Source organism: Heterodontus francisci, chromosome 3, assembly GCF_036365525.1.
Source record: "Heterodontus francisci isolate sHetFra1 chromosome 3, sHetFra1.hap1, whole genome shotgun sequence".
NCBI lineage: Eukaryota > Metazoa > Chordata > Chondrichthyes > Heterodontiformes > Heterodontidae > Heterodontus > Heterodontus francisci.
This window is the reverse complement of record NC_090373.1, coordinates 87,699,711-87,718,544: the sequence shown is the minus strand read 5'-3', so window position 1 is coordinate 87,718,544 and position 18,834 is coordinate 87,699,711. Positions and strand designations below refer to the sequence as shown.

General features: G+C 43.7%; 1 protein-coding gene across 3 annotated transcripts in view; it reads right to left on the bottom strand.

The window, feature by feature from the left end:
- Positions 1-12,398, bottom strand: part of msraa (methionine sulfoxide reductase Aa) — a 395,564-nt gene extending 383,166 nt beyond the window's left edge. Inside the window, exon 1 of one of the 3 annotated variants that reach the window (XM_068024102.1) lies at positions 12,103-12,398. In XM_068024102.1, the coding sequence (XP_067880203.1) occupies positions 12,103-12,235 (133 nt within the window). In that variant the 5' untranslated portion in view covers positions 12,236-12,398. The remainder of the gene's footprint in view (positions 1-12,102) is intronic. The other 2 variants (XM_068024103.1, XM_068024101.1) reach the window with 2 other exon arrangements.
- Between the last annotated feature and the right edge of the window lie 6,436 nt (positions 12,399-18,834).

Here is an 18,834-nt window from a genome sequence, read left to right as displayed (position 1 = left end):
ACCAGTGTCCATCTGACACTTCAGGTTGACTTGATATTCTCCTTCTGCAGTCATCATTTCAACAGTCACAAACCATTTATCACCTATCAACCTGACTGAACCAACCTGTTGTATGGTGTATAGTGATTCGTCAGAATCTTTGGCTGATCGCTCTCCAGTGGCCATCTGTACCTGCTTGTTGTGCTTCCTTCTCACCAAACACTTGGGTGCAGAATGATTCAGCTCCTTGCAGTGAGAACATTGCTCTCCCCACGCTGGACACGCCTTCTTTTCCTTTGTGCGATGTCCTCTGCAGTATTTGCATCCTGCCCTTTGTCTGTGATCTTTCTGCCCTTTCGGCCTGGAACGTCTATCAGCATAATGCAAGGCCTGGTCTGTTCTGCCATGAATATGCTGTAGCTGCTGATTTACAACCTCAGCGCTTCGATACATGTCGATCGCATTCCTGAGAGTAAATTTGTCTTCTCTCAGTAAATGTGCTCTCACTGCAGGATCTCTTACGCCTAATACAGTCCTGCCTTAAAATTAGGTCTTTTAGTTGCGCTAATTCACAGGATTCTGGAAGCTGTGTGAATGCAGTCATATATTGATCAATGGACTCTTTTTCACCTTGGGCCCCTAATATTGAACAAATACCATTCATAGGTTACGTTCATTTGGGGTTCAAAGCGTGCCTTCAAGGCTTTCAAAATTTCTGCTGTCCGTTTTTTTGTTCTTCGGAGAAATTTAGGGTGGTATACATTTTGTAGCAGTCTCTCCCCAACAGTGATAACAGTGTAGATACTCGTAGCTGCTCTGCTTTGTTAAGTAAATCTTTCGCAATTTTGTAATTTCGCCATTGCAAAAAGAAAAACTGCCAGTTCTGCTTTATATTACCTTTCATTTCGACCAGTGCAGGGAGAGGAAAATTTGCAGCCATTGTGTTTTACCCAGTGCTTTCAACTGTGGCCTGTTTATTTGTTCCTTTTCTGTGGCTTCCTGTGGCTTTTCGCAACTCTGAACATTCCTATGTTCTTCTTTCAGTAGCTGTGCTTCTATACAGCTCTTCAGCACTCAACCTCAGCTCCACTCTGACACCATGTATTGAGCTCACAGGACAACAGTCTAGCTTGTACTGTGTCTTTTTGAACTGGTGATGGCTGCCTGCAGTGAGTGCCTCATGGTAGAGGTGACATGACTACGGCAAGCCAGGAAGCACATTAGTACAGTACTGCATTTCTATCCCAAACACAGTGTCAATTATTCAGATGTTTTCTTTTGATTGAGGGACTTTGCTCTGAAAGGCAAGCAGCATTAAAATTAGTGTGTGTACGTTGGTTTTCTTTGGTTTCTTTTTAAATGTTTCTACAGGTTGTTCTACTTCTAATGAAGTGTCTGCACCTAAAATGTTAATTCTTCTATTCTTTCCACTGAGGGTGATGAACTATTGAGTTTTTACAGCATTTTGTGGGTTTCTTTTTCAAATTTCTAGCATCCACTCTGGGAATTTAGCACATAATCTAGGTAGCCAATACACTGCAATACTGAAGAGATGCTGCATTGTTGGAGGTGCCACCTTTCAAATGAAGCTTTTTTTAAAATATGATGCTGTGGCACAATTTAAAGAGCAGGAAGTTCTTCCAGTGTCCTAGTCAACATTTCTCCCTCAAGCAATACCACCAAAAGCATAGTAACTGAACATTCATCTGTTTGTGGGATCGTGTTGTGTTCAAATTGGCCACAGTGTTTACCTACATAGCAACAGAGACCATACCTTACGAGTATAGCATTGGCTCTGAAACACTTAGGGATGCCCTTAGGATGTGACAGGCACTACGTAAATGCAATAGTAGATAAACAAACCAAATTAAGCAGTGGAGGAAAAAATGAATTAGAACACAAACCTCAATGCTGAGATGTCAATGCTGTAGAGTGGAGGTGAATATGCAGATCAGTAAGAATACCAAGCTTGACCTGTGACAAATATTCAGGTCTAAGGTTTGATAATATTAAAGGTACAATTGGGCAAACAGCTGCAGAAAATTACTCAAATATATGTTAGTTAAGTTCCATGGGATATTTTACTATGTTAAAGGTGCTATATAAATGCAAATTGTTGGTGGTGTTGTAGCAATGTGGCACTCCCTGCCAAAACCTGACATTACTAAGCAACATCATAATCATCCTATTTCGCGAGCACCGATGAAAACGCATCTCTTGCTTCTGGCATCAGTACAGTGAAAAGTGATGTAAAGTATCATTGGGATGACTAGCTTTCTGTATTGATGTCTATGAATTTATTGCTTCCTGCATAAATGTACAACTAAGCTTCTGGCTTCCAGGAGATGGGCTTTTGTCTTCAACTTTCATACAGAAATGTGCTAATGAAGTCAGCAAGACATTGTTTGGGTAGTGTGAACATTGTATGGATATGGGGATGTTAGGGAAAAAAGCATGAAGCTATTAAGATACATTCCAAACACTTTAAAAGATTAATGGAAAAAATAAACCTCTTGCCCAACAAATAGAGCAAGACTGATCCAGGGTGTTGGTAAGTAAAATTAAACCAAACTCGAGTGCTGGAGCTGCATTTACAGGCTGTTGGTAAAAAGACACTCTCACTATTTGATGCTGTCAAGCACAAAGAGTAGAGACCAGTGGTTCATCCAGCGAAACAACGTAAATGACCCAAAAATGGCTGTTTACATTATTTCCCGAGAGGTTCCATCAATTGCTAGCCAGAGTTATGGCAGGAGAGCAGGAGAATCCCAGGGGAATTTCAGGCCTTTTACTGTCTTATGTTTTATTCAAACCTATGCATTCTGTCTGAAATCAGGAAGCTCCTTTTCAACAAAGGTTTGTAAAACTCTGGAACTCTCCTCCAAAAGGCTGCAGATGCTGTGCCAATTGATACTTTCAAGGCTAAGATCAATTGGTATTTGTTAGGTAAAGGTATTAAAGAATAAGGAACAAAAGCGGGTAAACAGAATTGCGATACAGATCAGCCATGATTTAACTGAATGGTGGAACAAGCTCGAGAGGCTGAATGGCCTACTCTTGTTCCTATGCAAGTGCCATACTTACTGAATTTTATTTAATTTCTATAAGTTAATCTTGTTACTTTTTGAATTAAGCCCAGCTTGAGTGCAACATGTCGATAACATCCTCTTCCAGAGTGGCTGAGAAATAAATTGCAATGGGCACTAGTGGTCTCTGCAGGGGCACAAAACTAGGAGGCCACAGCTTCTGGTTCATAGGGAATGCAAAGTTCACTTGCAGGAAGACCACTAAAAGGAGTAAATGATCATTAAAATGCCCTCAATAAATTGTCTGTGTGGTGGCAAGTTGTGAGAGACGCTTGTCCTGTCACAATATCAGAAACTTACTCCTTCAATAACATTAAAGAAATTAGCTAAGCTGACAATAAGATGACAATTATGGTGTTACGACCGACCGCTCCTGTCAAAGCCCCCAATCAAAATAAACGATTCTGATTGTGGTGGGACCAACGCACTGTTAATTCAATCCCATCGCTCCACAGATCGGCTAACATATCATTTAAAACTTTCCAAATCAAAGAAAGACCCAGCCAAATTGTGCCATCTATTAACCCCCGAATGAGGCTAACCAAACCAGGCGTCTTTAAATCAACAAATTTGTTCTTCAATTAGAAGAACTAAATTCATAAACACTATGAGGATATAAACAACATTTAAAATAGAAAAAATTAGAGTCCTTGCAAATTTACAGTCCAATGTTGCTTGACGTCCTCACAGAATGTTGCTTTCCTTCTCCAGCGAATTTCAACAATTAACGACTTGTGAGCTCTTTCAATGGAATCAAGCTGACTTTAGAGTTTTTGAGGGACAAAAGATTGTCACAGTCTAACTTCCCTTTCTTCAATTTAAATTACCAGAGATCTCTGTTTAGGCTTGACTTTTTTAGAATTTGAGAGATAATAATTAAACAGACTAAAATCCTATTCCTTCAGTTTAAATGGTTGAGAGCTCATTCTTCAGGTGTGCTAAAAACCACAGCTGTCTATGTGTTCTGTTAGAACAAACTGTCTTCCACTAAAAGCCAGTTCAAAACTGAACTGTAACAAATGTATCGCATGAGACTCACTCCCAGTGGCTGTTTCCATGGTATCGAGAATGCACCCTTTGAATCACAGTCTCCAAATGGCTGTTTCTAAGGCAACAAAAATGCACCTTCCTATAACTCCTGAGGCTTGCTGGTTCTTAAAGCAATACTGATCCCTTGCAAGCCTTAAAGGCAAACTTACATTCCAACAAAAAAAGAACTACAGGACCATGACAATGGCCAGGAGTTTCCTTAGAGCTTCTCCTGCTCCACAACCACAATTTTGCTGGAAGTGAAATGGAAACTCGGGTTTTTTTTTAGAGATACAGCACTGAAACAGGCCCTTCAGCCCACCGAGTCTGTGCCGACCAACAACCACCCATTTATACTAATCCTACATTAATCCCATATTCCCTACCACATCCCCACCTTCCCTCAATTCTCCTACCACCTACCTACACTAGGGGCAATTTACAATGGCCAATTTACCTATCAACCTACAAGTCTTTGGCTGTGGGAGGAAACCGGAGCACCCGACGGAAATCCACGCGGTCACAGGGAGAACTTGCAAACTCCACACAGGCAGTACCCAGAACTGAACCTGGGTTATTGGAGCTGTGAGGCTGCAGGGCTAACCACTGCGCCACCCTAATGCACGTAATTTCCACCATACATCCAGTGAAGTTATGGCATTGTAATGAAAGCAACACCCATGAAATTGCTGGCATATAATTAGTGTAGTGCAGATGGCATTTGAACCAGACATCCATGCCTACATTAGAAATACAAGAACTGTGACAACTGCAGTGCAATATTCTTTTTTTTTAAACTTATTCATTCTTGAAACATGGGCATCACTGGCAAGATCATTTACTGCTCATCTCTAATACAACTGACTGCTTGCTAGGTCACTTTAGAGGGCAGTCAAAAGTCACACTCAATGTGGAACTGCAGTCCCATATAGGCGAGATTGCTAAGGACAGCAGGTTTCCTTCCCTAAAGGACATTAGTGAACCATTTGGGTTTTAAATGACAATCTGACAGCTTCATGGTCACTTTTACTGATACTAGATTTTTTTTGAAAACATGTAATTCAAATTCTCAAACATCCATGCTAGTATTTGAACTCGGATTATTTGAAATATTAGTCTAGGCCTCTGGGTTACTAGTCCAGTCACATAACTATTGCATTAGCATGCCCCTGATTCTGTATTAAATCAAAAAGGAAGAAATGCAGCAACAAACACCAACAAAGATTCACACACTGCTTCTCCTGCATTTTGAACTCTCTCTCAGATGCCATCAATACCTGAAATTCATAAATGTATAGACATTTACACTACTAACCGTGACCAAGTATACGATGGATACAGCAAGACCTCCACAGTCCTGTAAAAATAATTATTTTGAACTAAGTGATCAGTACGACCTTCTGTTGGAAGCTTCTTTGATCATCACATGGATTAAAAAATGTTGACTGATTTTAACTAGGTTCTTGCACTGATAATCCTCAATTGTACCCCTGATTATACCTCTAAATGTGCTTTGAGATATTTTTCTACATTAAAGGTACTCTATAAATGAAAGCTGTGTTGATGATAATAAACTCCATTACTTTACATGGAGCGAAAGCAAGACTAATAGAGCTGTAGTTGCTGTGCTTGTTTAGTCATCCTTTGTGAATTTTTTTTTTTTATTCGTTCACGGGATGTGGGCATCGCTGGCCAGGCCAGCATTTATTGCCCATCCCTAATTGTCCTTGAGAAGGTGGTGGTGAGCCGCCTTCTTGAACCGCTGCAGTCCATGTGAGGTAGGTACACCCACAGTGCTGTTGTTAGGAAGGGATTTCCAGGATTTGGACCCAGCGACAGTGAAGGAACGGCGATATAGTTCCAAGTCAGGATGGTGTGTGGCTTGGAGGGGAACTTGCAGATGGTGGTTTTCCCATGCATCTGCTGCCCTTGTCCTTCTAGTTGGTTTGGAAGGTGCTGTCTAAGGAGCCTTGGTGCATTGCTGCAGTGATCTTGTAGATGGGTACACACTGCTGCCACTGTGCATCAGTGGTGGAAGGAGTGAATGTTTGTAGATGGGGTGTCAATCAAGCGGGCTGCTTTGTCCTGGATGATGTTGAGCTTCTTGAGTGTTGGAGCTGCACCCATCCAGGCAAGCGAAGAGTATTCCATCACACTCCTGTCTTGTGCCAATTAGATGATGGACAGGCTTCGGGGGGGTCAGGAAGTGAGTTACTCGCCACAGGTTCCTAGCCTCTGACCTGCTCTTGTAGCCATGGTTATGGCTACTCCAGTTCAGTTTCTGGTCAATGGTAACCCTCCAGGATGTTGATAGTGGGGAATTCAGCGAGTGTAATGCCATTGATTGTCAAGGGGAGATGGCCAGATTCTCTTTTGTTTGAGATAGTCATTGCCTGGCACTTGTGTGACGTGAATGTTACATGCCACTATGGGTACATAAATTTTCTTAGGACAAGTATGCAGTGTTGTGGCTGCCACTGGGCTCAATACTGGGTTAACGGTATTCTTGTAATTGATGCACAGTCGAACCGTACCATCCTTATTTGGAACCACAACAATGCCTAACTCCACTCACGGGGGGGAATTTTATGGAGTCGATGGGAGTCTTGGCCACCAGCTGGAGATGTGGCAAGAGACATGCCGTACTATGAGCCAATCAAGCATTTGAGAGGCCACTGAGGATCCCAGGGGCAGGAGGTCCTGCCTGCCCAGAGATCAGGATCCCAGGGGCAGCAGGTCCTGCCTGCACAGAACTGCCAGCCAATCAGAGGCCAGCAACTCTTTTGCTCAGCAGCGCCATCAGGGAGGCAGTGGCTGCTGCCAGAACATCACCCACCAGAGGATCAGGCATTGAGTGCCTTTGAACGAGGACCCCCACACCCCCCCCACCCCCCACCCCCAGGAGACCACAAGCAGCCCTGCACGGGTTTGCATGTCATGCTCCCCGGGTACATAGGAAAATAGGAACAGGAGTAGGCCATTCAGCCGCTCAAGCCTGTCCTGACATTCAATGAGATCATGGCTGATCCGCGGCCTAACTCCATATACCTGCCTTTGGCCCATATCCCTTAATATCTTTGCTTAACAAAAATCTATCTATCTCAAATTTAAAATTAACAACTGTTCTAGCTTCAACTACTTTTTGTGGGAGAGAGTTCCAAACCTCTCCCACCCCTTGCGTGAAGAAGTGCTTCCTAACATCTCTCCTGAATGGTCTGGTCCTAATTTTTAGACTATGCCCCCTAGTTTTAGAATCTCCAACCAGTGGAAATAGTTTATCTTTATCTAGCCTGTCTTTTCCTGTTAATATCTTGAAGACTTCAATCAGATCACCCCTTAACCTTCTAAATTCTAGCGAAAACAGGCCTAATTTGTGTAATCTCTCCTCTTAACTTAACCCCTATAGTCCAGGTATCATTCTTGTAAACCTACGTTGCACTCCCTCCAAGGCCAATATTTCCTTCCTAAAGTATGGTGCCCAGAACTGCTCACAGTACTCCAAGTGGGGTCTAACCAGGGTTTTGTACACCTGCAGCATAACCTCTGTGTCTTTATACTCCAAACCTCTAGATATAAAGGCTAGCATTCTATTAGCCTTTTTGATTATTTTCTGCACTTGCTCGTGGCATTTTAAAGATCTATGACCCTGAACCCCCAAGTCTCTTTGGACATCCACTGTACTTAACACCTCTTCCCATTTAGAAAGTACCCTGCTCTATCCTTTTTTGGTCCAAAATGGATAACCTCACGCTTGCCCACATTGAAATCCATCTGCCACAGTTTTGCCCATTCACCTGGTCTGTCAATATCTCCTTGCAATTTTATGCTACCATCTAGACTGTCTACAATTCTGCCTAACTTTGTATCATCAGCAAATTTGGATATATGACTTACTATGCCATCATCCAAGTCGTTAATGAATAATGTGAATAATTGAGGCCCCAAAAGATCGCTGCGGGACACCACTAGTCACATCCTGCCAATCAGAGTACTTACCTATTATCCCCGCTCTCTGTCGCCTACCACTCAACCAACTTCCTAACCATGTCAATAATTTGCCCTCAACTCCATGGGCTTCTACCTTAGTTAACAGACTCTTATGTCGGACTTTAACAAATGCCTTCTGGAAGTCCATATAAATACCATCTATAGACATTCCCCTGTCCACTATCTTAGTCACCTCTTCAAAAAATTCAATGAGATTTGTCAGGCAGGCCCGCCCACCCACCGCTGGGTGAATACCAGTAGCGGTGGAGATAGGCCCTTAATTGGGTATTAATTGCCCACATATGGGCCTCTATTGGCAGCCATGGACTTAATCGGGGCAGAGGTGGGAAGGTGGCAGGGTCCCCACCCGCCACCATCCCGCCCAATTAAAGTGCCTTCCCCATCTCCAAACTCGCCATGGGGGAAGAGCATAAAATACCACCCACTGTGTTGGACTGATGTCAAGACATTACATTTTTGGAGACAATCTAACTCCTGTTCCACTTGCTCTTTCATTGCTTAAGGAACTTTGTACAGTGTAGTTCTGACTGGAAGAGTATCCTCTTTCACAGTCACCTTTGCCTTGGCATGCGAGAGCTTTCCTTACTTCCCTCTGAACAACTTTAAGTGTTTACCCAACACATAGTCACTAAACCTGTGTACTTCTCCCTTCATCGTAGACTTCTGATCTACTAATCTGACTAGACGCTCCCACTGTAAAGGAATTACTTCCAACCAATCGCTACCCAGTAATCTGCACTTTGTACACTCCAAAACATCCAAACTCTGCTCACCTTTGAAATTAACATATCTAATCTTCACCTTCACCTTTCCAGTGGGGTTGATACTTTCCCCTGTGAAGCTGACAAATGACTTATCTGCCTCCAACATAGATAAATGAACTAAACTGGCTTCGTAGAAGGCCAAAGGTACCATTGTTACTCTAGATCCCATATCAACTTTCATGGTAACAACCCTACCCTACACTCCCTCATTTTTGTTTCATCATAATCTCTACCTCCCTTGATATCCAAAAAGCCCTGGCTTTGGTTCCTTTACATTTTGCCCTTGTTGGACTGTACCTATCCGGTACCTGAAACTCTCAGTGGGGAAGCAACTGGTTCACAGTACTGCATAGGATTACATAGGATATACAGCACAGAAACAGGCCACTCAGCCCAACCAATGTATGCCTCATTATGCTCCATTCGAGCTTTTTTCCTCATCTAAACCCATCAGTGTAACTCATATGCTTGTCTAGCCTTCCCTTAAATATCTAAAATATTCACTTCAACCACTCCCTGTGGTAGTGAGTTCCACATTCTCACTGCTCTTTGGCTAAAGAAGTTTCTTCTGAATTTCCTTCTGGATTTCTTGGTGTCTATCTTATATTGATGGCCCATAGTGATGCTCTTCCCCACAAGTGGAAATATTCTCTCTGTATCCACTCTATCAAAAACAGGAAAGATGTGATTAGGCTAGAGGGTGCAGAAACGATTCACAAGGATGTTGCCTGGTTTGGAGGGCTTGAGTTATAAAGAGAGATTGGATAGGCTGTGTTTGTTTTCCCTGGAGCAAAGGAGGCTGAGAGGGGACATGATAGAGGTATATAAAATGATGAGAGGTATAGATAGGGTAGATAGCCAGAGTCTGTTTCCCATGGTAGGGGTGACTAAAACTAGGGGGCATAGATTTACGGTGAGAGGGAGAAGGTTTAAAGGGGATCAAAGGGATACATTTTTCACACAAAGAATAGTGGGTATCTGGAATGAGCTGCCAGAGGAGGTGGTGGAGACAGGAACAGTAGCAACATTTAAGAGGCATCTGGACAGGTACTTGAATGAGCAAGGCAGAGAGGGATATGGAATTAATGCAGGCAGATGGAATTAGTATAGATAGGCATTATGGTCGACATGGATGCGGTGGGCCGAAGGGCCTGTTTCTATGCTGTATGACTCGATGATAAAACCTTTCATAATTTTAAAGACTTATATTAAGTCACCCCTCAGCCTTCTTCCTTCTTTTTTCAAGAGAAAAGAAACCCAGCCAGTCAATCCTTTCTTGATATGTATAACCATGAATTTCTGGCATCGTCCTTGTAAATCTTCTCAGCACCCTTTCCAGTGCTTCTATATCCTTTTTATAATATGGAGAGTAGAACAGCATGCAGTACTGCAAGTGTGGTCTAAACAATGTTCAATACTGGGTTTAGCCTAATTTCCCTACTTTTTAATTCTATCCCTCTAGAAATAAACTATACTGCTTGTTTTTTTTTTTGTTATGGCCCTGCTAACCTGTGGCACAACTTTTAGTGATTGGTGTAATTTGTGATTCCTTTGTCCTTCTACCCAACCTAGACTTGCACCTTCCAAGTAATAAGTGACCTTGCTTCAAATTGCTTCAAATACAATGTCAGTTTCTGACAATGAGCCACTGAATGTAATGCAAATACAAGGAATTAATTGCTCACTGTGGACAAGGCTTCATAAGTACAAAGTGAGACAGGCTAGGCTCTATTGTACTTGTACTGTTCAAGATATAAAAAAGCACAATTCCTTTTATTCCCCCAAAGTCTATTTGACAGCATCACTACATTATTATACGATCACAACAACTTGAAACTGGAAGCAGTTAACAGATAGTTTCAGGATGATGTGAGCCGCATGGAAGATGGCAGGATCCCCAAAGACACATTGTACAGCGAGCTCGCCACTGGTATCAGACCCACCGGCCGTCCATGTCTCCGCTTTAAAGACGTCTGCAAACGCGACATGAAGTCCTGTGACATTGATCACAAGTCGTGGGAGTCAGTTGCCAGCGATCGCCAGAGCTGGCGGGCAGCCATAAAGGCAGGGCTAAAGTGTGGCGAGTCGAAGAGACTTAGCAGTTGGCAGGAAAAAAGACAAAAGCGCAAGGGGAGAGCCAACTGTGTAACAGCCCCGACAAACAAATTTTTCTGCAGCACCTGCGGAAGAGCCTGTCACTCTAGAATTGGCCTTTATAGCCACTCCAGGCGCTGCTCCACATACCACTGACCACCTCCAGGCGCTTACCCATTGTCTCTCGAGATAAGAAGGCCAAAGAAAGAAAGTTTCAGGATAAATAAGACAGAAATCAGCGAAGAACAGTGATTTGCAACAATTTGAGAACAATTCAGCCCACAAGAATGCTGATTTCAAGTCCACTGAGGCTTTCAATGTGAAATGCAACCAAGATGAAAAAACACATTTAAAATAGAAAAACGGATCAAACTTTTTAAAAGCATAACGTGCTTGTAAATGACTTTGAATGAATCTCCAGAAGAGCTGTTGCGTTATCAAGAGTTTCTGCAGGAAGCTGTTACATAGGATCTGTCTTAATGCAAGAAGGACTTCATCAGTAGACCGACTTGTCAGTTCAGGTATGAGAAGTGGTCACTTGGGCAAGGTGCCAGAGTCAGGAGAAGTATTTTTAAAAATCATGCTACAGGTACTTTTTAATCCTACTATTTCTATCAATAAGTTTTAAACTTAATACAAACACATTGAAAAAGTTAACACTTTCCCCAACCCAAAACTATAAAAAGATTTTAATAAAAGAGACATGGGATTTAGCAATATTCTATGCATGTTTTTCCACCTAACATCGGGTTGGATGACATAACTCATTGTGCTCGGCAATGTCTCAGTGAAATTGATCTGAAAATGCAACCGATGAACCGAGTGACACGGCTGGTACTCGGCGGCTGCGCAGGAGTGAGCTGGATTGGAACCTCCTGCGGAAAGAGTCAGCGCGAGCTCCGGGAGACGTTCCAAGCAGCAGGCGACGGCGGGAGGAGGAGCAAGATATCGCTGCTGCTACACAAACAGACACAGACTCCAGTGCTGCGGCTCCTCCTCCGCACCGACTGCTACTACCACCACCACCACATTATTGCGACGGTGCCTTTCTCCACTCAGGCCAGTTCGAGGGGCAGGACGAGTTGCTCTCGGTTAAAAACAAAACATTGTGACTTGAAATCTCGATAAGTTATATAGAGTACCTGAAACTTCAATTGCTTCGGTCCTCCCGGGACAGGCTCGCTCTTTCGGCGGCATTTGAACTCGAAAAGACATTCGCCCTATTCTTCCCAGTGGAAAATGCTGCCAGATTTGCATCTCACGCAAGAAAATCATGTGAGAGTTCAGCACAGCCCAGAGTGAGGCCTTGCGTAATAGTTACACATGTCACGCCTTGCTCTCCTTGCAGGCGCATATAATTTGTTTTTTGTATTCTATTTTTTTCTTTTCTAGAAAGGCTACTGTGTGGTTTTTAAATTAACATATGCTTTTTAGAGTAAAAAAAGTTTGAATGCCATATCGTCAGGGTTACTTCCCAGTCCAGGAGCGAGGGAATGCTGAGTCAGGTTTCTCTAGCGGTGACCTGGGAAAACTACAAAAATAAACACCGAGCAGTATCAATTTTAAGTAATACAGGTTTTCCCAGCTCACTGCTGGGAGCAAAGGCAATGCATTAAAAAGAAAGATTCGCATTTATAGGACACCTTTCAAAACCTCACTTCATCTCATCTGACTTCACTGAACCTATTCGCTCCCCTCCAGTCTTATATTTGCCACTCCCGACTCCTCACTGAACATCTGTGCCTTTCCTGCCATCTTGTCAGTTGCCACTCCTCTCCCATTGCACTACTGCCACACTCTAAGGTCCACCTTTCTCAGAACCACATTAAGAATTCTTGAGGCCTGCCATAGCCCCTGCAGAATCATTCCTATGCCCTGATTTGTTGAAACACAGTCGTGTAGTAAAATGTATGAAGACATCAGCCTGTAGAATATTTACGTTCCATATATAAAAGATAATATCACACACACCGCACTTAAACAAAACTGATTATCTGCACAGAGATGCTGTCAAGGTATAGAAGAAGTGAGAGACCTTGGAGTGCATATCCACAGGTCCCTGAAGGTGGCAAGACAGGTAGATAAAGTGGTGAAGAAGGCATATGGAATATTTTCCTTTATTGGCTGAGGTATAGAATACAAAAGCAGGGATGTAATGCTGGAACTGTATAGAGTGCTGGTTAGGCCACAGCTGGAGTATTGCATACAGTTCTGGTCACCACATTACAGGAAGGACATAATTGCTCTGGAGAGAGTACAGAGGAGATTAATAAGAATGTTGCCAGGGCTTGAAAGTTGTAGCTATGAGGAAAGATTGGATAGGCTAGGGTTGTTTTCCTTAGAACAGAGGAGGCTGAGGGGTGACTTAATTGAGGTGTACGAAATTATGAGGCGCCAAGATAGAGTAGACAGGAAGGACCTGTTTCCCCTAGCGGAGAGATCAATTACCGGGGGCACAGATTTACGGTGATTGGTAGAAGGATTAGAGGGGACATGAGGAAAAACGTTTTCACCCAGAGGGTGGTGGATGTCTGAAATTCACTGCCCAGATCGGTGGTGTAGGCAGAAACCCTCAACTCATTTAAAAGGTACCTGAACATGCACCTGAAGTGCTGTAACCTGAAAGGCTACGGACCAGGTGTTGGAAGGTGGGATTAGATTGGGCGGCTAGTTTTTTCGGCCGGCGCAGACACAATGGGCTGAACGACCTCCTTCTGTGCCATAACATTTCTATGGTTCTACGGGTTCTATATTTGGATGGAGCTGCGGATTGACAAGTCCCCGGGTCCTGATGGACCTCATGCTACGGTCTTAAAAGAAGTGGCTAGTTTGATAGTTGATGTGTTGGTTTTAATTTTCCAAAATTCCCTAGATTCGGGGAATGTTCCATTAGATTGGAAAATAGCCAATGTAACTCCTTTATTCAAAAAGGGAGGGAGACAGAAAGCAGGAAACTACAGGCCAGTTAGCTTAACAGCTGTCTTAGGGAAAATGTCAGAAGCTATTATTAAAGACTTTATAGTAGGGCACTTAGAAAAACTCAAGGTAATCAGGCAGAGTCGACATGGTTTTGTGAAAGGGAAATCATGTTTAACCAAATTATTGGAGTTCTTTGAAGAAGTATTATGTGCTGTGGATAAAGGGAGCTGGTTGATGTATTGTACTTAGATTTCCAGAAGGCATTTGATAAGGTGCCACATCAAAGGTTATTTCAGGAAAAAAAAGCTCATGGTGTAGGGGGTAACATTTTGGCATGGATAGAAAATTAGCTAGCTAGCAGGAAACAGAGTAGGCATAAATGGGTCGTTTTCTGGTTGGCAAGATGTAATGAGTGGTTTGGCACAGAGATCAGTGCTGGAGCCTCAACTTTTTACAATTTATATAAATGACTTGGATGAAAGGACTGAAGGTATTATTCCAAAATTTTCCGATGACACAAAGGTAGGTAGGAAAGTAAGTTGTGAAGAGGACATAAGGAGGCTACAAAGGGATATAGATATGTTAAGTGAGTGGGGAAAGATCTGGCAAGTGGAGCACAATGTGGGAAAATGTGAAATTGTCCATTTTGGCATGAAGAATAAAAAAGAAGCATATTATCTAAATGGTGAGAGATTGCAGAGCTCTGAGATGCAGAGGGATCTGGCTATCCGAGTGTATGAATCGCAAAAGGTTAGTATGCAGGTACAGCAAGTAATTAGGAAAGCTAATAGACTGTTATTGTTTATTGTGAGGGGAATTGAATTCAAAAGTAGGGAGGTTATGCTTCAGTTATACAGAAATCATAGAAAGATTCCGGCACAGAAAGAGGCCACTTGGCCCATCGTGTCTGCGCCAGCTGAAAAATGAGCTACCTAGCCAAATCCCACTTTCCAGCATTTGGTCCGTAGCCCTGCAGGTTACGGCACTTATACCTATTTACCTAACTAGAATATCTTTTCCACCATTTTCACATATACATTAAATTTTTAAAATGTAAAAGATAAAATTAACTACATAGTTAAACAAGCATGTAAAACTAATGAAGGCCACCGCCTTATAGTATTCATGCAAATGTGCATGATGCCGAAAAAGATCACAAATGCTCCTACAGTACTGTGCAATTAAAATGCAATTTAACTTGTTTGATCACCATAAATTCGTGATCCTGATCATTATTGTAAATTTCAGTATAAAACAGTGCGTCCTCAGATTTACCATGAACATTGTCACAGGAGATTTGCTGTAATATATTATAAATTTTGCATGTAGTGCACAATCTTTGTAAATGTAACGTACCTCCTTTAACATATTCCTGACGCACCTGTTTGTCAAGCTTAAACTTGTATTATACTTCCATCTTATTGAGTCCTCCTCGGTCAGCTTCTAAGGCAGGCGACACTGTCATGCTGTTCTCCACATCTGCCATCTGCCTGAGGCCTGTGAAAAATTGGGTCACTTTCCAAATGCAAGTCATTCTGCCTCTGCTGCTTTAATGAAGATCTGTTTTTCATAGTGTACAATTATATTATCACTGATTCATTTTGAAATCAAAGCCTAGAAATTACAGCAGGTGAATGCTTAACGTGTTTATATGGCATTCCTTTCTCCATTTGTTTGCATAGTAGCAAAAAAAAATTCTGGCGCAGAAGGAAGCCATTTGGTCCGTCATGTCTGTGCCAGCCAAGAAAGAGCTAACCAGCCGAATCCCACTTTACACCTCTTGGTTCGAAGCCTTGTAGGTTATGGCACTTCAGGTGCATATCCAAGTATTTTTTACATGCGATGAGAGTTTCTGCCTCTACCACCCTTTCAAGCAGTGCGTTCCAGACCCCCACAATCCTTTGGGTAAAAGAATTCTCCTCAACTCCCCTCTCACCCTTCTGTTCTCATGAACACGTGCTATGCCAAATGATAACTTTTTAATCCTTTGGCTAGAACCCTGAATTAAATTTTAAAAGAGGAAAAAGAATCAGACCAAAAGGTGGCTACTAGCAGCTAAAATGGCCACCGAAATTTGCATTTGAATCCCTTGCATTCCACTGCATTGACAGGGAGTCGGGATGTCTGGTTTCCAGAACAATGACTTGTGTTACAACCAAGGCAGGAGTAATGCACTGTGAGTTCAGTCCCACAACTCCACAGGTCACAGCATATCAGTAAAGTTTTCCACCTACCGGAAACCAGCCAAATTAAACACTTTATTTATCCCCCAGAATAAAGCATACTATCAACATCCTAGGGGTTACCATTGAGCAGAAACTGAACTGGAGTAGCCATATAAATACCGTGGCTACAAGAGCAGGTCAGAGGCTAGGAATCCTGCGGCGAGTAACTCATCTCCTGATTCCCCAAAGCCTGTCCACCATCTACAAAGCACAAGTCAGGAGTGTGATGGAATACTCTCCACTTGCCTGGATGAGTGCAGCTCCAACAACACTCAAGAAGCTCGACACCATCCAGGAGAAAGCAGCCCGCTTGATTGGCACCCCATCCACAAACATTCAATCCCTCCACCACCAATGCACAGTGGCATCCATATGTACCATCTATAAGATGCACTGCAACAATGCACCAAGGCTCCTTAGATAGCAGCTTCCAAACCCGCGACCTCTACCACCTAGAAGGGCAAGAGCAGCAGATGTATGGGAACACCACCACCTGCAAGTTCCCCTCCAAGCCACACACCATCCTGACTTGGAATTATATCGCAGTTCCTTCACTGTCACTGGGTCAAAATCCTGGAACTCCCTAACAGTACAGTGGCTGTACCTACCTCACATGGACTACAGCAGTTTAAGAAGGCAGCTCACCACCACCTTCTCATTGGGAATTAGGGATGGGCAATGTGCTGACCTAGCCAATGACGTCCACATCACTTGAATGAATAAAAAAAGCATGCCAAACCGGTTTCTTCAAACAACAAAAAAAAACTGTATTAATAAACCAAGTTTTAAACAATAGAGATATATCAATATGTATGAAAAGATTTTACAACTCCTTATTCATCATAGCCCTCCTGCACACACATTCAAAAACCAACGGTTAGCTGGTTTTAAAATGATGTTTTAAATTAAAACAGTTTCTTAGGAATAATACAATAACTGGGTAACTTCTGGTAGGATATTTCCAGATCGTCACTTGTCCCAGAGTCGAATAGTTAGATGCTGCTCAAAGTCTCTCCAGGCAAAGTTAATGAACAGTCTGTGATGGGTAGGTGTTCAAGGCAATTTGTCTGCAGCAGGCATCACACAGGTCTTTAAGCAAAAGTTATAGCAACAGGTCTAGTTAAATTTTAAAGTAGCAGTCTGACACTAGAAACTTTCTTGAGATTTCAGGATTTTCCAAAAAACACAAAAGGCACAGGATTCACTCTTGGGGCAGAGATTTTCCAGAGACTGGAGACAATAGGAATTTTGCTACCTTCAACAAAGCAAGCCTACTCTCAGCAAAGGAGCCTTTCTCCATACAGAGCAACAACTCCTCTTTCTCTGGCTGTTTTCTCTCGGGGTATATATGAAATTGATCCGGATGAAACTGACGAGCACAGCTGCCGATACTTCAATCTCCGATCCTGCTGTCTTCACAGTCCAGAGTGTCTGCAGCCACGGCATGCGGTAAGTCCATTGAGGTGAAGAAGGAGCTGCGGGACCCGAGAGAAGTCCTGTGAAAAGGTGCCCCGAACACCCAAAACATCCACGAACGGCCCCCCCGGCCGCAACTTCAAAGCGCCCGCGGGAGATGGCTCGGAGAGCATCTGCAGCGCACTGTCGGCAATGCTGCATGCCTTTATTTAAACCACTGCAAAAAAAAAAACCCTTAGCAAATGTAATCACCTCTAAGTCTGCCAAATGATGCTTCACCTCCCGAAGGACGTGGATGAGCTTTCCGGACGTCGATGGTGGACACTGAGGAAATGGCTTATTACCTGCACCAGATTCCACCCCCCCCTCCCCCCCCCCCTTCCACCCCCCCCCCCCGCCCCCGTCCCCTTCCCTGCTCCACCCTCTCAGCTCACCCCCTCACAACCCCGTCCCAGCCCGCCCCCCCCCTCGCACCATCTTCACCCCGCACCCCCTTCCCCTGCACCCCCCCCACCCCTCCCCCTTGCATCCCCTCCTCCCACCGGCACCATCCTACACCTGTGTAGGGGCCCCAACAACCCCACTGCCTTGTGGGCGTCTCGGGAGAGACCAAGGCTAAGGGAGTAAACCCTAACAGAAAATCCGGAGCGGAACCCCGTAGGCGGTCATGTGTCACCTTTGGCATGTTTCCGGCAGTTCCTGCAGCCATACTGGTGCCAAACGTCGTGTCCTGCACTCCTTTGGACCCCACCAGAAAGGCCGAGAGGGGGGTTTTGACGACTGGGCAACCCTCAACCTCCATAAATTTGCCCAGGCATGCGCCATGGAGAGGTCACTCCATAGTTGCCTCACAGCGACTAAAACAACACGGAAGGCAGCAGTTATGGGTTATAAGTCCAGATAAATTGGCGTAGAAACTGGGCGCCACGGGTTGCCTTTGTCGGTGGGAGAGGTCATTGCACCTCACTGGACAGCTACCGCCCGCCTCAAACCGGGCAGCCCCCGGTCAATAAGGTTCTGTCCCGCCACAGTCTGCCTGCTTCAATGGGTGCTTGGAGCTCAGGGTCATTGCCCGAAAGGTGGACTGATACACCGCACCAAACAACATGAAAAAAGGAAAGAAGGTACCAGCCCTTCGCTTTGCAAGCTGGAACGTCAGAACTATGTGTCCTGGCCTGTCGGAAGACCTTACACAAATCAACGATTCTCGGAAGACCGCCATCATTAACAACGAGCTCAGTAGATTCAATGTGGACATTGCAGCACTTCAGGAGACTCGCCTCCCCGCGAGTGGCTCTCTAGCAGAGCAAGACT